This window comes from Notamacropus eugenii, chromosome 1, assembly GCF_028372415.1.
Source record: "Notamacropus eugenii isolate mMacEug1 chromosome 1, mMacEug1.pri_v2, whole genome shotgun sequence".
Taxonomy (NCBI): Eukaryota; Metazoa; Chordata; class Mammalia; order Diprotodontia; family Macropodidae; genus Notamacropus; species Notamacropus eugenii.
The window spans coordinates 154146375-154174023 of NC_092872.1; the positions used below are offsets into that span (position 1 = coordinate 154146375).

General features: G+C 36.0%; 1 protein-coding gene across 4 annotated transcripts in view; it reads left to right on the plus strand.

The window, feature by feature from the left end:
* CERS3 (ceramide synthase 3) overlaps positions 1 to 27358 on the plus strand; it is a 103155-nt gene extending 75797 nt beyond the window's left edge. For all 4 annotated transcript variants that reach the window (XM_072616968.1, XM_072616970.1, XM_072616974.1 and 1 more), the window contains one exon: positions 24387 to 27358. In XM_072616968.1, the coding sequence (XP_072473069.1) occupies positions 24387 to 24509 (123 nt within the window). In that variant the 3' untranslated portion in view covers positions 24510 to 27358. The remainder of the gene's footprint in view (positions 1 to 24386) is intronic.
* The last annotated feature ends 291 nt before the right edge of the window (positions 27359 to 27649 follow it).

A 27649-nucleotide genomic window follows, 5' to 3' on the forward strand; every position in this document is an offset into this window, starting at 1 on the left:
AATCATCCTAAAAATAATTAGATCAGTTCATGTATTCTGTGTGAAGATCTTACTGGGAACTTTTGTGAATCAAAATAACCAAGTTTTGACAAATCAAAAAAAAAAAGTTTTATTTATGATAGCATTGTGTATAATCATTTCCCAAACAGCAATTGAGATTTAGACCTGGAATGATGTTAGATATCAAATAATCCAGCCCCCTCTTTGGTTACAGATGAGACCACTATGTTGCGTGGAGGTTAAATGATTTGTTGAGTCACATAGCTAATTAGTTGGAAAGCCATGATTAGAAGTGAGGTCTTCTGTCTCCTGGTCCAATGGTCTGGGGAAATAAAAATAGATATGAGTATTCTGGTGGGGGAACAGGGAATGAGTCTGTAGTCTAGTGACAGCTTAAATAATTGAGACTGTGAGTATCATTTTGCAAAAGGGCTCCTCCTTAGGTTTGCCATCTCTAGAAAACTCCTCACACATTCTGAAAGAGAGGTACTTCCACGAGAAAGTGTCCACACGTATTATGTTTATATCTATTTATGGGGCAAATATATGTTCATGTATATGCATATGAATTCCCTATTGTCCCTGTGCCTTAAGGCACTAGGTCAATAGGATAAAGATAGTTATAGATATAGATCTTTCTACAAGCCATCCCCTTACACGTATACCCACACACACTTAGACTTTATGTAAACATTTGTACTTTAAACAAGGTTAACGCATTATTTTTTTACTTAGGAAAAGAAGAATTACCTTGATAACATATTTATAAGGAAATTTATTAGATTTATTCATTAAAAGGCAATGTAAAGAATAGAGCAGCAAGAAGTGTTGGAAAGTTACAGAAATTAATCATCATCCAATCGAGGCTTTTCTCATATTGGGATTCTCCCCCTGGTTTGGCAAGCTATTCTTCCTGCACTCACCCCTCTTTTTGTGACAGTAACCATCAAAGTATTTAAAGCCAGCTGCTGAAAAACTATTTTCAGCTGCTAAACTCTAGTATCAAGTCCTTTTTTCAGCTCCTATTTCCAGACAAATTGACCTCTGATTGGAAAATATTATATTGGTATTTTTAAATGATATAAAACATTTTTCATTTTTTTCTTTAATCCAACCTGTTTCCATGGAATTAATCATGGAAAAGAAGCTAGTAGCCAGCAACTGAGAGGGACTTATATATCTAGTAATATTCAGCTGCTGGACATCTGCTTACTAATAGCCACAAACTTACTTTCCAAAAGCTACTTATGAATTATTTTGTAATGTATTTAATTTTTTTATTCTGAACTTAAGTGCCAAATAAATGAATATTTCCACATACAAAATGTAGCAGAAAAAATTATATATAAAACCACATCATTTATGTTTAGCTTTTTTATCTATATCTATTTATCTATATGTTAAATTCAGCACATTACTTTCAAATCTGTCCTACTTGTCTATGTTTTCTTCTGACTTCCATTATTTTCTGTGCATTTTAAAAATGCTTCAGTTATACTCATATTTCTGTTTTTTCTTTTTTAAACATCACTAATTCTCAATTCACCCTTCTCCTTAATTAAAAAAACAAATCATGATCCATATAACATAAGCATGATCTAGTAAAACAAATCCATGTATTTGACATGTCCAAAAATGTATGTCTCATTCTGGACCTTTAGTCCATCATCTCTCTGTCAGGAGGTGAATAGGTAGCATACTTCATCATCCATACTTTGGTGTTTTTTGGTTGGTTATTTCATTAACCAAAGTTCTTAAGTTTTACAAAGATTTTTTTGCCCCATTATAATGTTGTTGTTACTGTATAAATTTTTCTTTTGAAGTAAGTAGAAACTTACTTCACTCTGTATCAGTTCATACAAGTTTCTCTGAAACCACTCCTGTCCTCATTTTTAAAAGCACAGGATTGTTCTGTCCCTTTCATAGACCATAATTTGTTCAGCCATTCTGCAATTGATGGGCACTCCCTTTGTTTCTAGTTCTGTGCTATAACAAAAATGATGCTATAAGTATTTTTGTACATATGAGTCTTATCCCTCTTTCTTTTATCATTTTGGGAGACAAGCCAAGTAGTGGTATTGCTAGGTCAAAGGGAAAGAACAGTTTGACTTTTTCTGTATAGGTTTAAATTGCTTTCCAGAATAGCAGAGACATTTCATAGCTCCACAAAGAATGCACTCCCAGTAAGTAGTATGGAGGTCTTCTGTCAGCTCTTTCAAATATTGTCAGTTTTCATTTTTTATCACCTTGACTGTCTGATACATTCAAGGTAAAGCCTTGGATATGTTATACTTTGCATTTCTCTATTAGTTATTTGAAGATTTTTTGATATGGCTGTTGATCACTAGGATTTCTTTCTTTGAGAACTGCTTATTTGTATCTTTTGGTCATTTATCTGTTGGGAAGTAACTATTCTTACATATTTGAATTGGTTTTTTATATATTTTAACTAACTTTTTTCAGGGAAACTTGCTGTGAAGATTTTTACTCCATTGATTTTATTTGTGTAAAATCTTTTCAAATTTTTGTAATCAAAATTGTTCATTTTCTGTCATCCTTTCTATTCCTTGTCTGATGATAAACTCTTTTTCTAACCATGCTTGTGAAAGGTATGCTCTTCCTAGTTTTCTAAAATTTTTTTTGGCATAGAAAGAGATCTTTTATGGTCATATGTCCATTTGGAGCTTATTGTGGTACATGATATGAAATATTGGTTTATGTTTAGACCCAATTCCAGCCAGATTGATTTCTAGTTTTCCCAAGTTTTTATTCAATAGTGAATCCTTATATGACTAATTAGCATCTTTGGTATTATTGAATACTATTTACTATGTTCGCTAGTTTCTGTATATTGTATACCTAATCTGTTCCACTGATCAACTTTCTTATTTTTTAAAACAATACCAAATAATCTTGATAATTACTACTATTTCATTTAGTTTATGATATGATAGTCTTAAGCCTTGATTCTTCCCATTTTTTATCCTGTCCATTGGGAATCATAACCTTTTAAAAATATTATATTTTTTCCCAATTATGTGTAAAGACAATTTTTAACATTTTTAGAAAATTTTGGGGTCCAAATTTTATCCCTCTTTCACCTCCTTTTTCTCTAAGACAGTAAGCAATTTGATATGGGCTATACATGTGCCATCATACAAAACATATTTCCATATTAGTCATGTTGTGAAAAAGGCATACCCCCAAAAACCCAACATGAAAAGAGGAAAGTGAAAAATAGTATGCTTTAATCTGAATTCAGACTCCTTCAATTCTTTCTCTGAAGATAGATAGAATTTTTCATCATGAGTCCTTTGCAATTGTCTTGGGTCATTGTATTGCTGAGAATAGCTTAAGTTATTCACAGTTGATCATCATATAATATTGAAGTTACTGTGTACCGTGTTATCCTGGTTCTGCTCACTTCACTTTGTATCAGTTCATGTAAGTCCAGATTTTTCTGAAATCATCCTGCTCATCATTTTTTATAGCACAATAGTATACTACTTGTTCAACCATTCCCCAATTGATGGGCATCCCCTCAATGTCCAATTCTTTGCCACCACAAAAAGAAGTGCTATAAATGTTTTTGTACGTAAAAGTCCTTTTCTTTTTTGATACCAACCTAGTAGTGGTATTGCTGAGTTAAAGGGAATGCAATTTGATAACCCTTTGGGCCTAAGTTCCAAATTGCTTTTCAGATTTTCAGAATCTTGGATTCTGAATCAGTTCACAACTTCACCAACAGAGCATTAGTGTCCCAGTTTTCCCACCTCTACTCCAATATTTGTCATTTTCTTTTTCTGTCATATTTGTTGATCTGATAGATGTGAGGTGACATCTCAGAGTTGTTTTCATTTCTATTTCTCTTATCAGTGGTGATTTAGAGCATTTTTCACATGAAAAATAGCTTTGATTTCTTCATATGAAAGCTGCCTATTCATTTCCTTTAATCACTTATCAATTAGGGAATGACTTGTATCTTATAAATTTGACTTAGTTTTCTATATATTTGAGAAATGAGGCCTCATTCATTGGAGACACTTGCTATAAAAAATTTACCCCAAGTTTTCTGCTTTTAATTTTGGTTGATTGGTTTCATTTGTGAAAAAACCTTTGAATTTAATATAATTTATCCATTTTATATCTCATATTGCTCTCTATCTCTTGTTTGGTCATAAATTTTTCCATTCTCCATAAATATGATTCCCTAGGTAAACTAAGGCATCATAACTTTTTGTAGTGCAAGATTATCTCTTCTAGCTCTCTAAAGAAATCCTTTGGTAATTGGGTACAATACTGAATAAGTAAACTAATTTTATAATTATTTTATATAATAGCACTGTCCAATCATAAGCAATTAATATCTCCCCACTCATTTAGGTCTGTCTTTATTTCTGTAAAGAGTGTTTTGTAGTTGTATTCATAGAGTTCTTGTGTGAGTCTTGGTAGATGAATAACTAAATCTCTTATACTTTCTATATGTTTGCATATATATGTATACATTTACATATATAAATTGTAGAAATTTACCCTTGTTTTAATATGTTTAAATTTACTTTATTTTTTAATAGTTCATTTTAATTTTCATGTAACATGTATTTCAAAAATTAATCTGTTCCTCTCACTACTCCTCAAAATTAATCAAAGTTTTAAGATTATATTTAAAATTTTTCAATGAATGTCTTCATAGTTTGGCAAAATAAGTTATTTTAAAAATAGGATAAGTTGATTATATCAGATACCTTTCTTTCAGAAGGTGGCAGATGCCTTTCATATAATTAGAAATTAACCCATATGAATTACATTCAACAAACATTGATTAGGTGTTCATTGTGCATTAGGGATAAGAAGATGAAAAACAACAAAGTCCCTACTTCTCAAGGAATGCATGCTCTAATGGGAGAATGAGGCATGTTAAAAAATAAGTAATGTAAAATAGATTTTCATACCAAATTGAGTGTTCATGTTATTCTCTCCTTAAGCCAAAAGTGATGAGAGTAAGCTTCACTATTTCCCTCTCACCTCCCCCCTTTTCCCCTCCATTGAAAAATAATTTTATTGCCTCTTTTATGAGAGATAATTTACCCCATGCCATTTCTCCCTTTCTCCTCCCAATATATTCCTCTCTCACCTCTTAATTTTATTTTTTTAGATATCACCCTTCCTATTCAGCTCACCCTGTGTGCCTGTATATGTATATAATCCAACTACTCAAATACCGAGAAAACTTTCAAGAGTTACAAATATTATCTTTCCATGTAGGAATGAAAAAAGTTCAACTTTAGTAAGTCTCTTTTGATTTCTCTTTCCTGTTTACCTTTTCATAGTTCTCTTTATTCTTGTGTTTGAAAGTCAGATTTTGTATTCAGCTCTGGGCTTTTCAAGAAGAATGCTTGAAAGTCCTCTATTTCATTGAATGACCATTTTTTCCCCTGAAGCATTATACTCAGGTTTGCTGGGTATGTGATTCTTGGTTTTAATCCTGTCTCCTTTGACCTCTGGAATATCATATTCCAATCCCTTCAGTCTCTTAGGGTAGAAGCTGCTAGATCTTGTGTTATCCTTATTGTATTTCCACAGTACTGAAATTGTTTCTTTTTGGCTGCTTGCAATATTTTCTCCTTGATCTGGGAACTCTGGAATTTGGCTACAATATTCCTAGGAGTTTTTCTTTTAGGATCTCTTTCAGGAGGTGATCAATGGATTCTTTCAATATTTATTTTACCCTCTGGTCCTAGAATATCACAGCAGTTTTCCTTGACAATTTCATGAAAGATGATGTTTAAGTTCTTTTTTTGATCATGGCTTTCAGGTAGTCCCATAATTTTTAAATTGTCTCTCCTGGATTTATTTGCCAGGTCAATTGTTTTTCCAGTGAAATATTTCACATTGTCTTCTATTTTTTCATTCTTTTGGTTTTGTTTTGTAATGTCTTGGTTTCTCGTAAAGTTATTAGCTTCCAACTGCTCCATTCTAATTTTTAATGAATTATTTTCTTCAGTGAGCTTTTGGACCTCCTTTTCCATTTGACTGATTCTGCTTTTTAAACATTCTTCTCCTCATTGGCTTTTTGGACTTCTTTTGTCATTTGGGTTAGTCTATTTTTAAAGGTGTTATTTTCTTCAGCATTTTTTTGGGTCTCCTTTAGCAAGCTGTTGACTCACTTTTCATGATTTTCTTGCATCTCTCTCATTTCTCTTCCCAATTTTTCCTCCACCTCTCTTACTTGATTTTCAAAATCCTTTTTGAGTTCTTCCATGGCCTGAGAACATTGCATATTTTTTTTGGAGGTTTTGGATGCAGAAGCCTTGACTTTTATGTCTTTCTCTGATGGTATGCTTTGTTCTTTCTCCTCCAAAAGGATGGAAGAAAATACCTTTTCACCAAGAAAGTAACCTTCTATAGTCTTATTTTTTTTCCCTTTTTTGGGCATTTTCCCAGCCAGTTACTTGACTTTTGAGTCCTTTGTCTAGTGGAGGGTATGCTCTAGGGACCTATAAGTTCTCAATTCCTCCAAGGTGCACAATCAGGAGAGAGGAGTTTACTCCTCTCCTGGCATGCACTCTAGTCTGGGAGCAACCACAAGCTTTTCTGCCTAGGATCTTTTCCAAATCCTCCACCAGCTCCACCACACCAGTGCTCTTCCTCACCCCAGGGCCGCCACTCAGAACTGAGATCCAGATTGGCCTTTCAATTCCCCTAGGGTCTTTAGGCTGAGGGTTCAAAAAATGGAAGGCTTCTGTGCAGTGACTGCTGCTGCCCTGGAGCCAAGCCGGACCTTGCTCCCCTCTCACCCAGTTTAAAGAGCTTTCTTACTGACCTTTGAAGCTATCTTTGGCATTTGTGGGTTGAGAAATCTGGGAACTGCAGCTTCTGCCTGTGATTCCACACCTTGAAGCCTGCTCCAGTCCTCTCTGTGCTGGACAGTGTGGCCAAGGCTGGACTGCTCCTTGCTCTGAGCCCAGTGGGATAGACCTTTCCTATCAGCCTTCCAGGCTGCCATGGGCTGGAAATCTCTTTCACGCTGTCGTTTTGTGGCTTCTGCTGCTCTACAATTTGTTTAGAGTCATTTTTTACAGGTATTTTATGGGCTATGGGACTAGAACTCTAGAGCAGGTCCATCCTTCTACTCTGCCATCTTGGCTCCGCCCCCCAGGATTTCTTTAGATAATAAATTACCCTGAGACTTCTAAGAATGGTTACAAGTTCATTTGAGTATAAATAGCTTTGATATCTTCATATAAAAACTACCAGTTATTTTAAAACTGATTCACTAATATTTTTCTGAGACACATTGGTTATATAATATGAGACACTCATAGTTTTACTATTAACTTGGACTTATGTATGGATGTATGGAGTTAAAAGAATCAAATGCTACTGAACATTGAAGAATTTTATAACTATAAGGAATCCTAAAGATGATCTAATCTAACTCCTTCATTTTGACAAATGAAGAAACTGAGTAATCATGGATTTGTTTTATTCCACATGTGTGAACTAATCAACTTAATTTGATGAACATATGTTGTGTTTGTACCGTAGTCCCTACAGCAGCATCTATTCGAAATGAAACTCTTAAGGCACATTACCTGGATTATACAGCTACTTAGCCACAGAGTTGAGAGTGGAATAGTAGTTTCTTGATATCTAGTCTAGCATTCTTTTACTACATTACTCCATTTTTCCCTTAAATATTAAAATTGGCTTCTGAAGTAGTGGAGTGACTTCTGGAATAGGGACTATGCAAACCTAAAATATGCTAGAGCATTCATGTGCCAACTTATTAAGAGGAGAATTTTCATAAGGATGTATGTCTCAATAACTCTAATTTAAATGTAATTCATCTAATTGAGAAAAGATAGGGAAAACATCTTGATCCTCCCTTCTAGCTGACTTGGGTAAAAAGGAATATTAACAAAATTATCTGTCTTCTGATAAAGGTTTGGCCGAATGTATTTTCTTTTTCCCTTTAGACTGAGGAAAAAAAGGTTGCTTTCAAAACAGCCTACAAATGCTTATTATATTATTCTTTGATTCTTTGCCAAATGTAGATTCAGAAGTAGAGTAATTCAGAAAGCAGTGGGACATTATGAGTCATTTGCTTCTTCCTGGGCTTCTGACATTATAAAGCCACATCTACTCAAACCTAAAGTTAGTTAGTAGATTTCAGTAACTACTCACAGATTTTATTGAAAAGAACAAGAGTAGTTGACTAATCATAAGCAATTATTTACTTTTTCTTGAATAATTGAAATATAATATTCCAAACTACAAATTTTTATGCCTGAAAGTACATGGAAGTGATGATAATCAGAAGCTACTTATTTGAAAGTTAGAGTCTTATTCTGCTGCTGTACTTTTAATCTGATCATGTTGTTTCTCTGGTTATTCTCTTAAAATTTTTCTTTTAATCTTGATATATTTTGTTCTTATATCATTTTCATTTCTAAATATATCATTGACACCCCATTTTCTTACCCAGCAAGCCATGTCTTATAAACATACACACAAAAGGAAAAAAAAATATTTCAGCAAAACAAACTAATACATTGTTTAATTACTCTGTTCGGTAAGAAATGTTAACAGTGATGACTATGGTGTTTGGGGATATACACAGATACGCACACACACACACACACATCCATATGTGTCTATTATCTGTTTTTCTGTCTATCCATCTATCTATCCATCTACATAGAGGAGGGACAAATATTATGACAATAGGATATGTACTGTGGGTATACTGATTGGCAAGTACAACATTTGTAATTGATAAAGATGTAGAATTTTGATCTTTAAAACCATAGAAGAAATCAGACCAATGCTATAGAATGGTTGATCCTAAGTAGAATTGTTTATATTAAAATTATGTTCCTGTAGGTAAATGGAAAGGAAAAGCAAGCCTGGAGGATATTTAACCAAGTGCAAATTTTAGGTAGAAGGGTATATGATTTTTCACCATATTCTGCTTATATTTTTGTGGGGAGTAAAGTCATATGTTAGCCAAATTAGACTGATTGGTTTGTATATTTATAGGGAAAAAAACTACCCACAATTATTTCATTGAATAATTGGCCCTCACAGGTCTTTCAACTGTTGTCCCATATGTTTTTCTCTCAAATTACTAATTATTGTCTTGTTTAATGGATTTCATTCTGTACAGTAACAAGTTAGGTATGTGCAAGTGAGCTAAACATACCAATCTTGTTTAGAATGTCAAGCTCTCCACAGATGCATAGTTGGCTGATTAGTATTTATTTATATGTTAACAAGCATTCACTGCCCTGGTGAGTGCATTATTATGTCATTTGAAGATGGATTTTTCTCATTCACTTTCCAATTTGATTTCTGCAGATGGCAGCCAGCTGATTTTTTTTCCTTTGAATGGAGGTGGTGGTGTTTAGATACTATTTCCTGTTGGCTAGGAAGGAACTAGTTGGTTGTTGAGATAATAAATTTTCTCTTTTAAAGGAATATATACACTATAGAATTCAAATGCTCCTTTGTTATTCAGATGTGTAGGTGAGGTGTACTTGACTTGAATCTAGAAATCAAAACTGTAGCTGAGAGAGTAGCTGTCTTGCAATGATTACTTTTTAGGATGGATGGAAAGTAGTTTGGTACAGCATGAAAGAATTCTGGATTTGAAGTCAAAGGACTTGGGATATATTTCTGGCTCTGCCACTTACTACTTAATGTGATTTTGAATGAGTTTATTAGTTTCTCTAGTCTCCCTCCTTCTGTAAAATGAGATTGATCTAGATAACTTTTTGTTCTAAGTTTGTGATCAGTTATGGATTTTCATACTTAAATGAGTCCTATTTTCCTCAATTAATAGTTCTCATTAAATAAAAAAATTATTAACCTAATTTGAATCTTAACTACTCTTTTTAGGGGAAATCCTTCATATCTTACATTTTCAGTTGCCTGCTAGACATTTCTACCTGCATATCTTTCAGTATCTCAAATTAAATGTGTCTAAAACTGAACTCATCATCTTACCCCACCACCAAAACTCCCTTTCTTCTTTTCCAGAGCACCATCATACTCCCAGTCATTGAGGCTCAAAACCTGAAAGTCATTTTTAACTCTCTTTTCCATCTAGCATCTAATTAACTGCTATTGCAAAAAAAAAAAAAGAAAGAAAGAAAAAGAAACAACTTCTCTTTCCCTCAATAAAAAACAACAGTTAAGGTTATTTTATGATTGTAGATTAGAACAAACTAGCAAATCACCACTTACCCTTTTAGTCTATGGCTAGCAATTTTTTAGGACAGGGAGGCCATAATGTGTACCGATCTAGTTAATTTAGGTATAGTTGAGTTTGTAAATTTGAGGTTGTTTGGGACAAACTATGTTTTGCTTCAGTGAAGAATAATGGACAAGTGATTTTAAGGATTTAATATTTTAAAAATCTTACCAACAGCCTGATCCTGCCTGAATTGTGAAGCTTGTTAGACATAATCCTAAAAAATATTTTTATTTATTCCTCCTGTTTTTACATCACATTCTAAATCACTCCACTCCCACCCACTCAGTTGTCTTACCCTCATAACAAAGATTTTAAAATAACAATAACAATTCAAATTCGGGAAAACCAACACATTGCTTCTGATGGTATATGTGATTTTCTATACTTCCATAGTATCTCAACTCTGCAAAAGTTACATTTTCTTAAATCTTCTCCCAGGTGAAATCTAGAAATTATAAGAATAGAGTATTCAATTTCATTTTATTGTTCATTCCATTTGTAATGTTGTCATTGTATATATCATTTTCCTGGTTCTGTTTACTTTCCTCCGTATGATTTCATATAACTCTTCCCATGTTTCTCTGAATTTTCATATACTTTTTTTCTCACATCAAAATAAATTACCTTCACATAGCATAATTTGCTTAACATACCCCAATCAAGGAGTATCTGCTTTGTTTCCAGTTCTTTGCTATCACAAAAAGTTCTGCATTAAATATTTTGCTGTATTTAGGACCTTTCTGTCTTTGATCACCTTGAGGAGGGATAGGGAGAATAGTCTCACCTAGCAGTGGAATCTCTGAGTCAAAGAATATGGGTATTTTGCTCTCTCTTCCATTTCTTATAGCAGAATTGACACTATTATAGCTTTTAATTGACACCTAAGATGGTGCTTGATAACAAATTATCAAGCACCATCTTAAGTGTCAATTAAAAGCTCTTCTCCAGGATTAGATTAGATCAGGAGGTAAGGACATAGTCAGTTGCACTCTTATAGTGTAACTAAGTTGATTCCTATTCCATCTCACCCTGTAATCACAAGATGTGAGTTTGCTGACAAAGACGGTGATCTTAGAGTTTGGATCTTGTCCATAAGAGATTTGATATAAGTTGGGAATCACTGAAGACCACCCCCACACGTACCCAGAAAAGTTTAAAAGGTCAAAGCCTGAGCTCCAAAGTATTAAAACATATCTAGTGGATAGAAGAAAGAAATCTCAATAAATGAAATGCCATGTTTGCCTTACCTCCCAAAGGGCTACAAATCGAGATTGGGGCAGTGAATTTGGGAAAAAAAAGCAAACTCAAAAAGTGGGAGATTTACCCTCAAAGTCAACAACTTATGAAGATTAGTGACAAATATTCTTGTTGAGTGTTGGCTCTGAGTTATCCAAGAAGTAATGTGTAGAACCATCATTTGTTTAAGGACTGTGAGGCTGGTGACTGAAGGAAAGCTTTGCATTACCTCAAGAACAGTTTGTTATATGGTATCTTGCACTATTGTTACACTGAGACTAGCACAACTATTACATATTTCCTATAGAGAATTAATCAGCAACATATGTTCAAACATAAAAACAGATGTCTTCCAAAGAAAAAGGTAACCAAAGAGAATTTACTATCTCAAGAATCAAGAGAAAATGTCATTACTGTTGACACTTAAATTGTAACAACACCTCCAATATATAAACAATATATATTGATTTGTAGGAATTTTGTTAGTTTTCCTTGGCAAATAATTGAATATAAAAGGCCCTCGACAGGAAATGGGCCTATGTATATGGGCCTATATATTCTAATTTTCCACTTAATTATCATTAGATCTCAACACAAGTCTTTACATCAGTCAGAGTGGTCGATCATTACACACTAGCTCTCCTTGAACATTCCTGTATTTTGCATTTTGTTTATGAAATTCATCTTAGCTTCGCCTTTGTCCCTTCATCTATATAAATCTTCACTATCAAAGAACCAGCTCAAGTCTGCCCTCTTTAATTAAGGCTTCTCTGAACATTCCAGCCCACAAGTGATCCTTCTCTCTGAACTCATAGAATTTGATATTTAAGGTCCTCCACAATCTGGCCCAACCTTCCCTTCCATCTTTATTTCGTATTGTTCCTCTCCCGATACTCTATATTGTGATCAGACTGCACTGGCTGTGCCCTAATTTTGATTCTCTCTCTCTCTCTCTCTCATCTCCATACATTTTTATAAGCCATCTGCCTTGCCTTCCATACACTCCCTCCCCATCTCTGTTTCTCAGAATTTTTATTTTTCTTCAAAGTTCAGCTCAGGTTCCAGCTTCTTCATTAAGCATTTACTGATACCCTCAGATATTTAGTGTTCTCTCCTTTGTCAAATTACCTCACATTTAATTTTATATACATATGTACATATATATATATACTTTTACGTATATGTGTACATATATATATATATACTTCTATTTATATATATGTATTGTATCCCAGAGTTGCAGAGGTGGAAGGAATCTCACATGCCACCTACCCTGATCTGTATGCAAACCTGGATCCCCTTTGCAACACACCTTGCAAGTGGTCATCCAATCTTTACTTAAAAGCCTTTAGCAAGGGAGAACCAACTTAAACCCCTAAACACACATTCCACCTTTAGAGAACTCTTATTGTTAGGAAGTCTTTTCTTAACAACAAACCTAAATTAACTCCTCTGCATTTTTCACTCATTATTCCTGGATCTGTCTTCTGAAACCAACAGAATAAATCTGATTTTTTTTTCACATGAAACAATCTTTCAGATATCTGAAGACCTCTATCATATCCCCTTAACATTTCTCTTCTCTAGGTTAAATATCCCAGTTTCCTTTACCTAATCTTTATTTGCATGAATTTGAGGCCCTTCCCTCTGATTGCCATCCTCTGAATGCTCTCCTTCCTGAGTACGGAGGACTTGTTTCACTTTGGTCTCTGTATCCTCAGCACCTAATATATTGCCTTTCACTTAATAGGGACCAAGTAAATGTTTGCAGAATTGATTTGAATTATTCTGTGTATTCTTAAATAGTGATTTAACCACTCAGTGCCTTGAAGTTTTCTACTCTAAAATGAAAGGTTATATTAAATTCTCTCCTAAGTCTTTCCTGGCTCTTAAGTTTTTGCATTCTAGGCTTTGTGTTGACTGTGTTTTCCTGTGTGGCTATTCTTCCTACTATGAAATCCCACCTTTTTGGTCCTTTAACTTCACATAACGAAGAGTCCTGACAGTCATTAAAATTAATAATGACTTGGTGATTTTATCAACCAGTCCATTAATTCATCAAAATCAATCAGATTAATTGCCTGGCTGGCCAGAAGAACAAATTGAAAATAACTAAAATGTTACAATAATTTAGACACATCTTGTATTGATCTCTAATTGATTCACAGAAGCTTAGACGTACCTCACCTCTCCCTGACTCCAGGTTCTCCCCCTCTAGTTTTTTTCTCCCCTCTGTGTCTGGCAGGTAAAATATAAGCTCCTTGGGTTTGTATTTAATTCCCTTCAGAGTCTGACTTCCATGTATCTCTATACTTGTTTTTCCCCCTCATTTTCTATCACATGAAATATAATCCATCAAAACTGGACTACTAGATGCTTACCAATTTGGGCCTTCAATCTACCTCCTCGGCACATACATGCAATCTCAAGTGTCTCCATTATCCTTTCTCCACATTTCCATCTGTTGAAATCTTTCCCTTTATTTGAGGCCCAAGCTCAGGTGTCATCTCTTTTACAAGTCTTCTATAATCTAACCAACTGAAAATAATTTCTCAAATGTTCTCAGAGCACGTTGTCCAGGATTATTTCTTGCCCTTTTCCACCTTGTTTTGTACTTCTCTATGAACATGATGTATCCCCATTAGGTTGCACAAACCTTGAGGACATGAATTGGTTTTCATCTTTGAATCCCCTTATACATAGCAGTCACTTAATAAAATTTTCTTGAATTTTTAAACTCCTAGAGAAGCCATATTTTTTCTCAGATCACTGGATTTAAAATGGTTCTCTTTAGTGGTATTTGCAAAATAAATGAATATGGTTGTGATAGATATTTACATTTTTGCACAAGCTATACAAGGTTTCAGTTGCTTCATCGTACCTTCTTTTTAGTGGGAGAACATAGAATACTTTTATCCCTTTTTCGAGACCATTACCATTTTCCCTTTCATGAGGTTTTTAACCTGCTGTTATGGTGATGACAGTGCTTGTGATGGCCATTGTTTCAGATAGATTGCCCAACAGTTTTTCTTTCCTGTCTGAAGGAGATTGTAAGTGGCCACCAAGTAGTGTGAGTATAAACTTCAACTTTAGAACTATAAGGGCCCTTCATTCTGTGCTATAATAAGAGCTAAAGTGGTGGGACTTCAGAATGAAGTGGAATGATAAAGTCACAGTCACCACAAGTAGCAGAATTGTTGAATTTAGAGTGAGAGGGGGCTTTAGAATTCATCTCAATCCCTGATTTTACAGAAGTACAAACCAAGGCATTCAGATAACATCAGTTGTAGGAATTAGGAGTGTTTACCCTGGAGAAGAGGAGATTAGGGGAGAACATGGTATTCGAAGGGCAGTTCTGTGGTAGAGGGATTAGAGTTGTTCTGTTTGGCCTTAGGGAGAAGAAGCAAAAGGAACAGGCAGAAATTGCAGAAAAGGAAAATTTGGGTTTGATGTTTAGAAGAATTCCTGAATAACACAAGTAATAGCAAGCTGAACGGTGCACTTTGGGAGATGATTTCTTTTTCGCTCAAGCAGAGGTTACGTGTCCGCTTGTCAGTTACATTATATAGGGGGACTGCTTTTAGGTAAGAACTGAAGTCTCTAGCACTTCTGAAATTCTGTGAGTCCATGGTTTTGTGATTCTCTAAATGATTTCCCAGTGATAATGTAGTTCAATTGTTTTAGTTCCTCAGACCTCAAGAACACCTGGTAAGGCGTATGTTAAGGGTTGAGGCTGCAGAGAAATGAATTCTGTTTTCAAGGAATTTGTAGTCTTTTAACAAGGAATACAATATGTATATTGTTAAGCAAATACAAGCTTCACTTAAGCTGATGTTTGAAGGAGGATAAAGATTTGAGAGGCTGAGATTAGATAGGGTGCATTTCAAGCATGGGGGATGGTTTGTAGAGTGCTAAGAGGTAGGAGATGAAATCGCAAGTTCAGGGAGCAGCTAACAGTTCAGTTTGGTTGAAATGTAGAGATATTAGGCTAAATGGATAGGTGGGAACCAGATTATGGAGGGCCAGAAATCCTAGACTGATTAATATGTTTTATCCTAAAGGCAGTCAGTCAGATGTTTGAGGTTTTTGATGGCTATATGGAAAGAACATGACTTGGAAAGGGGAGATGCATGAAGCATGGAGACCAATTTGGAGGCTCTTCCATTAGGCCAATGGAAAGAAGATCAAGGCTTGCAGTAGGATAGTGACTTTGTTGGTATGAAGAACTGCAAGATGCTGAGGAGGCAAATGAGAAGAACTAGCAAGTAAAAGGGAGGGATGAATCAAATGTTCCTCCAAGGCTCTGAATCTGGGCTACCAGGAGGACAGTGATATCCTTAACAGAGCCTGGGAAGTTTGGAGGAAGGCTAGGGTTAGTGGGAAAGACAAGGAGTTTTGATCAGGATACGCTGAGTTTGAGAAGCTGATGGTACATCCATCTGAAGATATCTAATAGGCACTTTACAGTGAGGGCTTAAAATTCAGGAGAAAAATTAGAGATGTGTGTATACATATATTTACACACACATTTGCATGCCATAAACATATATTTATATATAGCATATGTACTATATAGTATATTCAGATATATATGCATACATATCCATATATATGTGTATATCTGTATGTATATGCCCATAGTCTTTCTCTTGAATTCTAAGCCCACATTATAAATTGTAAACACACACACACACACACACCTATATGTGACAGTCATCTGTGTAGAGATTTTAATTAAATCCATGAGAGTCAGTAAGGTCAACAAAGGAGAGAGTGGAAAGAAAGAACAGTAGAAGGCCTATGGCAAAGCCCTGAGAGAACTCATATGAAGAGGATAGGAGATAGATGATGGTTTAGCAAAGAACATTAAGAATCATGGATCAGATAGAGAGGAAGAAAACCAGGAGAGAGCACTCATGGAAGCTAAATGAGGAAAAAAGAGGGGCAGGAAGAGTGGTTATCAGTGTCAGAATGTACAAAGAGGGGACAAGGAGGATGAGATCTGTATAAAAACCACTGGATATATTGGTGGATTTATTGGTCAAGGGATCAGTAGAGCTACTTGGCAGCAGAATGTAGACTAAAATTCACATATCCTAACTTTTAGGCCATTACTTTTTTCCAATATAACCACCTCTTGAAGATGTGTATCCATTTGCATCCCAGCAAATTTCAAGTTACCAGGGACTATCCAAGGATTAGCTTCTTCCTTTTTCACTAAATCACTTTCTCATTTTATTAGTGTTCAGCCTTTGCCTAGGATTATATCATAGACATCAGTTTCCAGGTCATAGAAAATGAATTAATTTACAACTACCATTCTAGGTAAGATTTCACTTTTTTATCCTTACTTGGGCTCTCTATATTTCTCTGCTCCTCTAAAATCTTGGGGAAAGAAAACAACGTATAAGAGTAATCCTTAGTGCAGTGCATGGAGCTGTGAGCCCGAATGTCAAGTGTGGCTCTTTTCTAAAAGACTTCTGAGGGAGATCCCAATCAGAATCCAAGCTCACAGCACATCAAGGAAAGGTTGCCTTTCTCTCTTCCCTTTTAACTGATGAAATGCCAAGTTTATTCCTCATTGTTTACAATGAGACTTGTTTATTTTGAGACCCTTTCCATGTTGTTCAAGAAAAGAACAGTACTCTTAAGAGAAAAGCCCTGGGAAGTTTATTTTCAGTGATTAAGCCAACAGAGTGTGTGCTTTGGTTTTTTCAAGCTCTATACTGTTTGCATGGAAACCTAGTACACAAAAGAAGGTTTTTAGTTGCAAGTGCCCCCTCAAACACTTCAGTGAAGGTCAGTTTCAGTCTGGAGGGTATGAAGGGAAAATGTGATTCATATGGTCAAGGATGTCATCTTGGAAACAAGAGGTGTGAAGGAACACCCTCCAAAGATCTCCTTAGTCTTCCTCTGTTTTTCTTTTTTTCTTTAGAATTTGGGTTTAATAGAGATATGTGAGAACCATCCTCAATGTTAAGTGGTAGTGTACTGCTTTGGTCATGCATAGCATCCAAGTTCAATTTCTGTAATGCCCGTCTGTGCCTCTTAATTATTTCCATCACCTTTTGTCTGACTGTTGCTTGTAAAATGAGACCAGATCTGTCATGATCACTCACTTCCTTAGGCTAACCATTATTTTTCCAAAAAGCCTACTTATTAAATAACTGCACATAACTTCCATCAGAAAACGAAAAGAACATGGCTTTTTAGTAAAGTAATTCTTCCATCTGAGGGAGGAATAATTTTTAGTTGTTTACACAAGACAAAAAGCAATTAGTAAACATTCAACTAAGCTATTGTAGGAGTACTATAGTAGTCAATAAGTATCTATTGGGAAAACCAAAGCATACACTGTCTGAAACAAAGTATAAATTTTATCTATCAAGTAAAAGGACTTCCTTTCTTTCTAAGGTATAGTCCCAACCTCTAAAATTGCAATAGAAAAATTCTGCCACTTGATTGTTGTGTTAAAGAGGGAGACCTGTCTGTCCTTTAAGTTTCTGAGATACATTGTTTTAAGAGTTAATTTTAAGAGGCTAACTGTTACTAATAACACCTTACTTATATATTGGTTAGATTTTCTTAACAGTCTCTGCTATTGCACTTCCAGTTACAAATAGCCAAAATACCAGAATTAATGGAAGAAACTCTGAGCAGTAAAGAAAATTGCACAAAGACTATGGATTTTATTTCATAAAAGAGTAGAATCAACCAAGTGTAAAATTAAGATTGTTCATTTAACAAGCCTGAGGATCTGTTTTCTCCTAGCAATCTCCAGTGTATTTTATGGACAATAGTTTAGAAGGAACAAGTGTGAAATGAACTGGTAGAAATAAGAGCAGACAACAGGGAGAAACCAGGGACTGATAATCAGGGAGACAAAGCATCATAAAAACATCAAGGCCACCTGGAGCTGACCTGGTGTGGGCACAAACAATGTTTACAGCTTGAGGGTCTGCCTGAGATCATCCTTAAATGTGAGCACAGTAAAGGAATTGATGTCATTTACCAAATTGAGTCTTTGAGGTAGAGTTTGAATTATGTTCAGCAAGCTGTATGCAAAGCAGGGAAGTATGTAATTGTACAATACATCTTTGAAAAATTAACAGATGTAAAAAAAAGTTTCAGTGCTTAAAAGTATAAGCTTCACTTATGTGGAAAATCCATTCCTCTATCAAGAAACACTTTAATTCTCTTATTGATAGGCTTTGCTGTAATTGGAACGCTTTTTGAGATATTTTAATATTTAAAATCCTAGAAACATCAACAGCAATTTTAGCATTACGGTTTCTATATAATACATGATGATTGGAAATTACACATGCTTCATCATCTTTAGGACAAATCAATACTTTAACCAAATAATAATTGCACATTTGGGTTTGACTGTATGGTTCAGTGGAAAATAACATCCTGTACATTACCAAAAGTTAGTATTAAAAATTAGATTAGGAATAAGGAAACATTACTGACATGACACTAAGTAATTCTTCTCTTTTAGTCTCAGGTTTTTTGCAAATCCCAGAGGGAAAATGGTATACAAAACAACATGACACAAAACAGGGTTTCATCCAGGACTGAAAGTTACAACCTTCATTGAAATATCTCACTTGACACATTAAATATATTCCTGAAAAACCCTCATACTTTTTCAAAACCAATAATGGTCCCAGAGAAGAAATAATGAACCCTACTCCCCTCCTTTTGGCACAGAGGCAAGGAACTATGAGAGTAGAATGTGGCCCACACTGTTAGATGTGTTGGCTGGATCATTTATTACTGCTCAGATTTTTTTGTTTGCTTGTTTAAAAGAGGATTCAATTTGGTGGAAGTGGGAGTGGGCGAGTGGGAGATTGAATACCCCAAAATGACAGTAATATTAAAAACCAAGATGCATCAATAAAATTTGTTTAAAAAGTTGTCAGCTTTGTATCCTCCCTCCTCTTCATTTCCAGACACCAAGCTGAGTGGATTATTTCTTTGAAAGACAGTGTCTTTCCATTCAGTCCCATCCTTTCCATTCTCCCTGCTTTGCAACTAGTTCAGGTCTTACCTTTGCAATAAGTTCTTAATTCATTCCTTGATTCCAGTGTCTTCTCAGTCAATCAACAAGCACTTATTAAGTATCTTATCTGCTATGTCCTAGTCATTAAGCTAGGTTCTGTAAATGCAAGGAGAAAGAATGAAACAATTACGACTCACAAAAAACCTTTTTATGGAGGAGATGACAAGTAAATAGAGTGGTATATATCGCATAAATATAAAGTCAGTGAATAGAAAGTACTTTGAGAGGTCCATGACACTAGCAGTTGGGAAGAATCAGGAAAGGCTTCATGCAGAAGACGGTGCTTGAGCTGCATCTTGAGGAAAGAGAATAATTCTGTAAGGAAAAGAGGGAGAGCATTTCAGGCATGCAGGACAAAAGGATGGAGATGAGAAATGGAGTGTATGAGAAACAGAAAACTTCCATTTGGCTGGATTTCTGTCAGGGGTGGGGGGAAACAGAGTGATGTCCAGTGAGGCTGGAAAGATCAGTTGGAGTTAGGTTGAGAAAGACTTCTAAGAACTAAACAGAGTTTATATTTGATCCTAGGGGCAATAGGAAATTGCTGAAATGTGATTAAGTACATCTTTTGGTCTTATTTACATGTACACTTAAGATGTGTGGGGCATGGATTGGAGTGGTGAGATGCTTGAGTCAGGGAAGCAAATTTAGAGGCTCTTGGCAATATTCTGGGTGAGGGATGATGGCCTGAACTAAGGTGGTAGCTATGTGAATGGAAAGAAGGGGTCAGATGTGAGAGATAGCAACAATAAGATCTGGCAACTAATTGGTTATGAGGTAGACCAAGAAGTTGAGGGTACAGATGTGGGAGACTAGAAGGATAGTGATGATTTCAATAGAAATAGAGAAGCTTGGAAAAGGGGAAGAAGGAGAGAAAAGGGGAGTTCAGTTTTGGACATATTGAGTTTGAGATATCTCAAGTACATTCACTTTGAAATATTAGTGGGTAACTGGTGATGTAGAATGAAGTTCAATAGCCAGACTGAGTCCTAACATATTCATCCGTGAGTCATTTGTATAGAGCTGATAGAGCTGATGAAATTACCAAAGGAAAGAACATAGTATAAGAAGAGGACCCCAGCCTTGGGGAATACACAAAGTTAGGTAGCATGATTGGATAATGACAATGAAAGAGCTAAGGAGGAACAGTTAGATAGAAGAACTAGGAGTGAAGGAGTAAAAGAAAAAAAAAGTGGGGCAGTAAGTATAGTTTTTCCCAAGAAGTTTGGCTGCAAAAGGAAGGGGAGGTATTACTACAAGAGCCTGAGGGCAATGGTAGAGCCTGATTAGGGATTTTTTAAAGATTAATTTATTTTTAGTTTTCAATATTCATTTCCATAAGGTTTTGAGTTTCAAATTTTCTCCTCCTCCTTTCCCTCCCCCCTCCCCAAGAAGGCATGCAATTTGATACAGGCTTTCCTTGTGCATTCATGTTGAACTTATTTTCACATGAGTGATGGTATAAAGTAGAATTACAACTTAATGGGATGAACCATGAGAAAGAAGAAGCAAAACGAAACAACACAAGAGAAGGAGAGCAAATCGTCTGTTTCCATCTGCATCCACACTCCAGCTCTTTCTCTGGGTGTGGACGGGCATTTTCCATCGTGAGCCTTTTGGAGTTGTCCTAGATCTTCATATTGCTGAGAAAAGCTAAGTCTATCAAAGTCAGTCATCACACAGTGTGGTTGTTAACGTGTAAAATGCTCTCCTGGTTCCGTTCCTTTCACTCAATATTAGTTTATTTAAGTCTTTCCAGGTTTTTCTGAAGTTCGCTTGCTCATCGTTTCTTATAGCACAATGGTATTCAATTATATTCATATACAACAACTTCTTCAGCTGTTCCCCAATTGACACAACCTCAGCTTACAATTCTTCGCTGCCACAAAAAGAGGGCTATAAATATTTCTGTACATGTTGGCTAACTAGGGATTTTAGTAAATGGAAAAGACGTTTGTAGACAGTACAGAAAGGACAAATGGATAAGGAGAGGTTGAAGATTTTTAACAGAGAGAGGATGTGAGGATACAGTCTGCTGAGGAAGTAAAGGGGGTCAAGATCAAGTGTACATGCAGGGGTTCAGACCATCAGCAAGGAGAAGGGCCACTTTTTCAGAGATTTGGGGAAAGGAGATGAGAGGATGTCAAGGAGTTCTGAGATGGAGAGAATGGAAAGAGAGATTTCACATCAGAAATCCTCAATTTTCTCACTAAAGCAAGAGTCAAGGTCCTCAGCTAAGAGAGAGTGAAAGGAGGATGGATGGGGGGCTTGATGAATGAAGATAAATGTTTGAAATAATTTCTGTGGGGAGTGAAATAGGGAATCCATTAGGGAATAATTAAAGAATTGCTTTGTTTTAGTGAGGGCCCAGTTGAAGCTGAATAACATGAATTTGTGATGTACCCAGTCAGCATGGTTGTGAGACTTGCCCCAGCTGTGTTCAACAGCTCTTGAGGAGGTAATGTGAATTGTGGGCATAATTCAAGGTTGAGATTTGGCAAGAGATGAATACTGGTAGGATGAGGTGGGGTAAGGGATTTGAAAAGAAGGTACAGTGTAGAGTTGCAATGTCTAGCCACTGGGTTGAGATTGGAGAGGGAAGGAAATGAAGTCAGAGCAGGAGTAATGGTCCAAGAAAATACTGAGCACTGGTGAGAGTGGAGGTCTTAATTGGAGTAAAGAGAGGTTTAGGAGGGATGAAGCAGAAGGAGAAGTGAAATGGTAGGAGTTTGTGATGGGAAAGGAGAATGTTAGAGTTTTAAACTAAGGAAATGGAACACTTATGAGTACAAGTAAGATCTGGCATATCTGTATGGCTGTGATAGAGTGAAGAATTTGGTCATGGGATTTAAAGGGACTGAGGAATTAGGAAGTAAAGGTGTTTGAGAGAGTGTCTATGTGAATATTAAAGCCCCTTAGTATAAGGATAGGAATTGGGGAGTAGAAGGTGGTGGAAGACTGATTTAGGGTTTCAGCATACTGTACTATCATGATAATGCATGATGAAGTGCAGGAGAAAGAGGTGTTTGTTCACTGTGAAATAGGAATTACGGAGGGAACAGTGGAAGGAGTGGGCGAGGTTGAAGTGGGTCCTGGAGTAAAATAAGGTTGAAGAGGATAGAAATGAGAGAACAGAAGGTAGAAGTAGAGGACAGTTTACTCCATGGCTGGTAATTGATTAAAGAAAGAGAGAGAAACAAGAGGATCCAGAGACTCTGTGGTGGTTGACAGATGAACAGTAAAGCTATAGGCTCCATGGAGTGTTGCTATCCTATGGTCAAGTAGAGTGGAGAAAGATAAGTACAACCAGGAGTGGAGGCAGAAAATAACAGAAATAAGGTATGTGATTAGATAAAGAATCTTTTGACCGGGTGTCTTCTAGATTGACAATCCTCTTCACTCCCCCCCCCCCCCCCCCCAAAGAGTTTTCACTCTTGGCTGTTGAAAACTGTTGCCTCAAGGTTGATTGAGTTCCTTAGGATTTCTGTTTGGATAGTTCAAGCTGTGCTATCCCCTCAAGGAAAGCAGCTTTTATATTTCCAGGAGATCTAGCCTGATATTCTAAAGGATGTAAGGTATGCCTAGGCTGCACCGACTGATTGACTCAGGAAATCGCCTTTAAACAGGTAATCTTCCTGTGTATTGTTAAGTCTCACCCTATAGGAGCTGGAGATGAAAGTGATCATTCCCTCCCTTATCTTAAGCCTTGAGGTAATGACTGGAGCGTTGGATTTGTAGAGAGGGGGAACTAGATTCAAATCCTTTATCTGCCATTTGTTGTCTGAGTGACCTTAGGCAAATCATTTACATTTTCTGAGTCTCCATTTATTCATCTATAAAAAGAGAGAGACTAAATAATCTTTTAGCTTTCTGGTTCAAAACTGATGATCTTTTGAACTCAGAATTTTTGATATGACTCATATGGCATTTATTTTATTGTTTTGTATTAAAGTTATTTGTGTGCACATGATTTCCCCCTCTAGATTGTCAGATACGTGGAGACAAAGATGTAGAATCTCATCTTTCAGTTTATCCTCGACAGCAGTTATATATAGAAATTTGATCATAGTAGATACTTAGTAGCTACTTATTAAACAAATGAAATAAGTTATTAGAAAATAGGTATTTTTGTAAATTGAGTATTTTCCCAATAACTTACAAGTTGGGAGCTATTTCACCTTTTTGTTGATCTGCAGAATAATTTTGCCTTTAAGCTTCGCTGTCCTTTAACTTCTTTCAAGTCACCAATAATCTGTTAAGAAAAACTTAAATGCTTTGGGGAATTCTAAATAAGACCTGTGCTAAGATCTTTTATACCCAATCCCTAATGCAGTGGTTCTCAACCTTGAGTTCAAAGACCCCAAAGAGAATAGATTTCAGGGCAAACTGTGAACTTGGATGAGAACATACATATGTATATAAATATACATATATCTTTACTTTCATTAACCTCTAACTGAAATTTAATATTTCTTTCAATTTTTTAAAAACATACTTCTGGCCAGGGGTTCCTGAAAAAGCTAAGACCCCCAGCCCTAGTGTATCTGTGTTTTCTACGTTTAGCATTTCATAAATCCTGTCTTTTTAAAGAGAGGTACTCCTTCAACCCAACACTCCTTCCACCCAATAATAGGATTGCCATATTCATTAAAGCCATCAAATCTTCATTCACCAAGTCATAGAGGTTTCAATCTGTATTGTGGAGGTTGTCCCCAAACATATTCAAGTTCCTTGAAGTATTGAAATATTCATCACAACGTGTTCAGTGCTTCATGACATACGGAAAGTCATTTGCTTATAGTGTGTTCTTTTACTTTTGTCTAGGAGCTAGAGGATGAAAGGAGTGATGATGAAGAAGAGTCTGCTGAAGAGGAAGAGCCAGAGTGTTTGAAGAATGGTCGCGGGACAGGCAGGAATCCAGTTCCCAATGGTCAGACTGGTCATTAGGTCCGAGCCACATCGTCCCTCATGTAGTGCTGTCTGATTCTTGAGGGGGAAGGCATCTCATTCAAAATACTGCAGAGAACTGAGAATCACAGGCTCTTCTGAACCATGGGTGGATTTATTGCTGCTTACAAGGCCTTGAGAAGAGCCCAGTGTGCCTCCGCCCAACCCACGAAAATTTTTGCTTGAGGAAAATTTGTCAATGGGCAGGTCATCTTGAGGTTTTGTTCTTTTAATGTTTAAATTGGTGTGTGAAACATTACCTAATTATTTTATAATATTTAAGGTTTCAGTTAGGCAAGGATTTTTAAAGTTTCTCCAGAGAAAGGCTTAAATTATAATTAGGTTAATCTTACATTTCAAATATTTTGATTCTTAAAAATCTGTCATTCTTTCATCCCCTTACCTCCAGAACCTGACTGGTACTTACCTATGGCTTTGGAAGTGTTAACGGGGTTTCTTTACTTAAGGTTTAGTCATAGTGAGAAGAGACTTGGAATGTTGTTCAGTTTCCATGATAGTTCCACATCTTTTGAAAGACACAGTTCAGCTTCTATTTAGTCAGCCATCCTAGTCAGGTGAAAAAGGAATTTCCTTCTAATGACAATTAGAGTCAAGTGAATTTATATGGTTTTCCTTCTGGTATCACAGGTAGCCATTAAACACTCTGCTTTCTGGGGTTTTTTGGAATCTTGGCCTCATACTGGACTCTACGCAGGAATTTTGTACCAAAGTGTTTTATATAGTTATTAAGCACATAAAAGTATGAGCAACTGGAAGAGCAGGAGAGGGGAAACTTCTGGTTGGAACTCCTACGTTTACCAACATGGAACAAAGTTACCCAAAATGCCTAATGTGGATGCATCCCTCATTTGCCACCAGCCAGGACTGAAGTCAGAGGGAAGAGAAGTAGGAGAACTGAGGATATACATGAGGAAGGATTAGATTTTTACTATAATTCAAGCTGGTATCATTTGTCCCACTTTCTTCTTCTTTCCAGTTTTATTTCCCAGTGGCATTTAGTTCTTTCCGACTGTTGTGAGTTCTTAATGTTGCGGCATTTACAGGACTGTCACTCGGAAGCTATATCTGCCTCACAGATACTGGAGGTGTCATGGAACACTTTGGATCTCCTTTGGTCTGTAGCCTGTGTATCTCTTAGTCAACAGCAACACTTTGTTGTTTCATTCTGACTCAGTCTTCCACGGAGTGTTCTCTACACACTTAGTTTGTGGATAGCCAGCAGTCTCCTGTCAGCCATTAGAGAAGAGGAAGATTTTTTTTCCTGTTTTGGCCTTCCCATTCTGAAAATACATAGTGCAACTGAGCGAATACATCAGAACGGAGTGGTCAGAAGAAGTCCCTGGAAATGGAACCCCCATGCTCAGCTGCCTCATCCACACTGGGTGGGTGAAATCAGAGTACTAAATCAGAGTTACTAATGTAACATTGGAAATAATATGGAGAAGGTTGCAAGTCCTGGGCATAAACAAGATAAGCCAAGGTATTGGTGAGCTTATTGGAAAATGGAATGGATGTTCTGCAGGATATATTGTCATGGAAGGGGAAACTGCAAAAGGTATGGGAGTCATTTCTGTAGTTCAGAGTATGGATGGGCTTCTTGGTGCTAGAAAAATGAACTATCTTAATGAGAATTTCATTCAGTTCAACATGTTTTTATTAGTGCAAGGCATACAAAGACAAAATAAAGAGTTCATCTTAGACAGCTTTCATTCTACTGGAATTGCCTGGAAAACTCATGTTTGGAGTCCTGTTGCTTTCAGACAAGTTCCCTGGAGATTCATTTGTATGATATAAAACTATCCTTGAATTTACTGGTTACCAGAACTTTACTTATAAGAGACATTTTTCTGACGAGAATTCATTTTTTCCTTCAATTGCTTTAATCTTATTTGTGTGTCAGTTGGTACCTTTGCCATCTCCCTTTGATGAGTGGCATGGCAAAGCCTATCCACAGCATGAAACCAAAGTGAAAAGTAAGATTGTAGAGACCAGGTAATCATTCACATAAGGACAACAGTGTCATCCTGGAATGTGAAGGACATTGAAAAACCTCTGAAGACATTTCTGAACTTTCTAAACCAAAAATATGAAAAGGAAAAAAACTACTTTGGACCAGAAGGAAGACCTTAAAAACCTCATGCCCAAAGAAATATTTTTGTGGAATCAAATCATCAAAGAAAATAGCCCAGCAAAGAGGATATCATCTTCCATCATAACATTTGCTTCTGTGTACACAATCGCATTTGTAATATATGTGATATATATGCAAATGTGTATGCAGGTATATAGAGACAGATATAGAGAAATTCACAAATACTTCCTCATGATTTCAATGGGTTTTAATGGGAGCAGGGGGAGAAACACACTCACCAATGTCCTACTTTACTGTCTCCATTTGAGTAATTCTTCTAGACATCTTTTGCCTTGTCAGTGTACATAACATGTGTTTACTTGTAGTAAAATGTCTTCCCAAACATAATTTGTTCACTATGACCAGCCTTACTTTTCTAGTTTAAAAATTAAACTGCAAATTTGAAAAGGAAATTGGCTTAGTAAACAGTTTGTGTGTTTTTCCTCATCTTTATATAGAGGGTAATTGGGATACTAACATCATCTAATGCTAAAATCCCATTAGCTATAGAGAGTATTGTGTAACTTCAAAGGAAAGTGTTCATTTTTGTGATTGATTTTAAAGGTAACAAGTTTCTATGGGGAAAAAATATATAGGACCATACAAAAATGAGAGACCATAAATAATGCAACCCCTAGTGTCAAGAATTATTGTTCTAATGTTAGAGAATATCTTATAATAAAAAAAGACAAAAATACTTCTGCCTTTTTTGTGATGATTTGACAAATTCAGCATTCCCAGATGATTGATACATTTTGCAAGGAACTACATTTGCTGGTTTCCTTGTAACAGCTACTCTCTAAAAGAAGTGGATGCAGGGCTCTACTACTACTACTACTAACACTAGTAATGATAATAGCTGACATTTATATAGCATTTTAAAGATTACAAAACATTTTACATATATTCTCATTTCATCCTCACAACAGCCCTCTGGCTTACTATATTAGCATACAACTATGTGGTGGTTTATAATAGTATCCCTTAT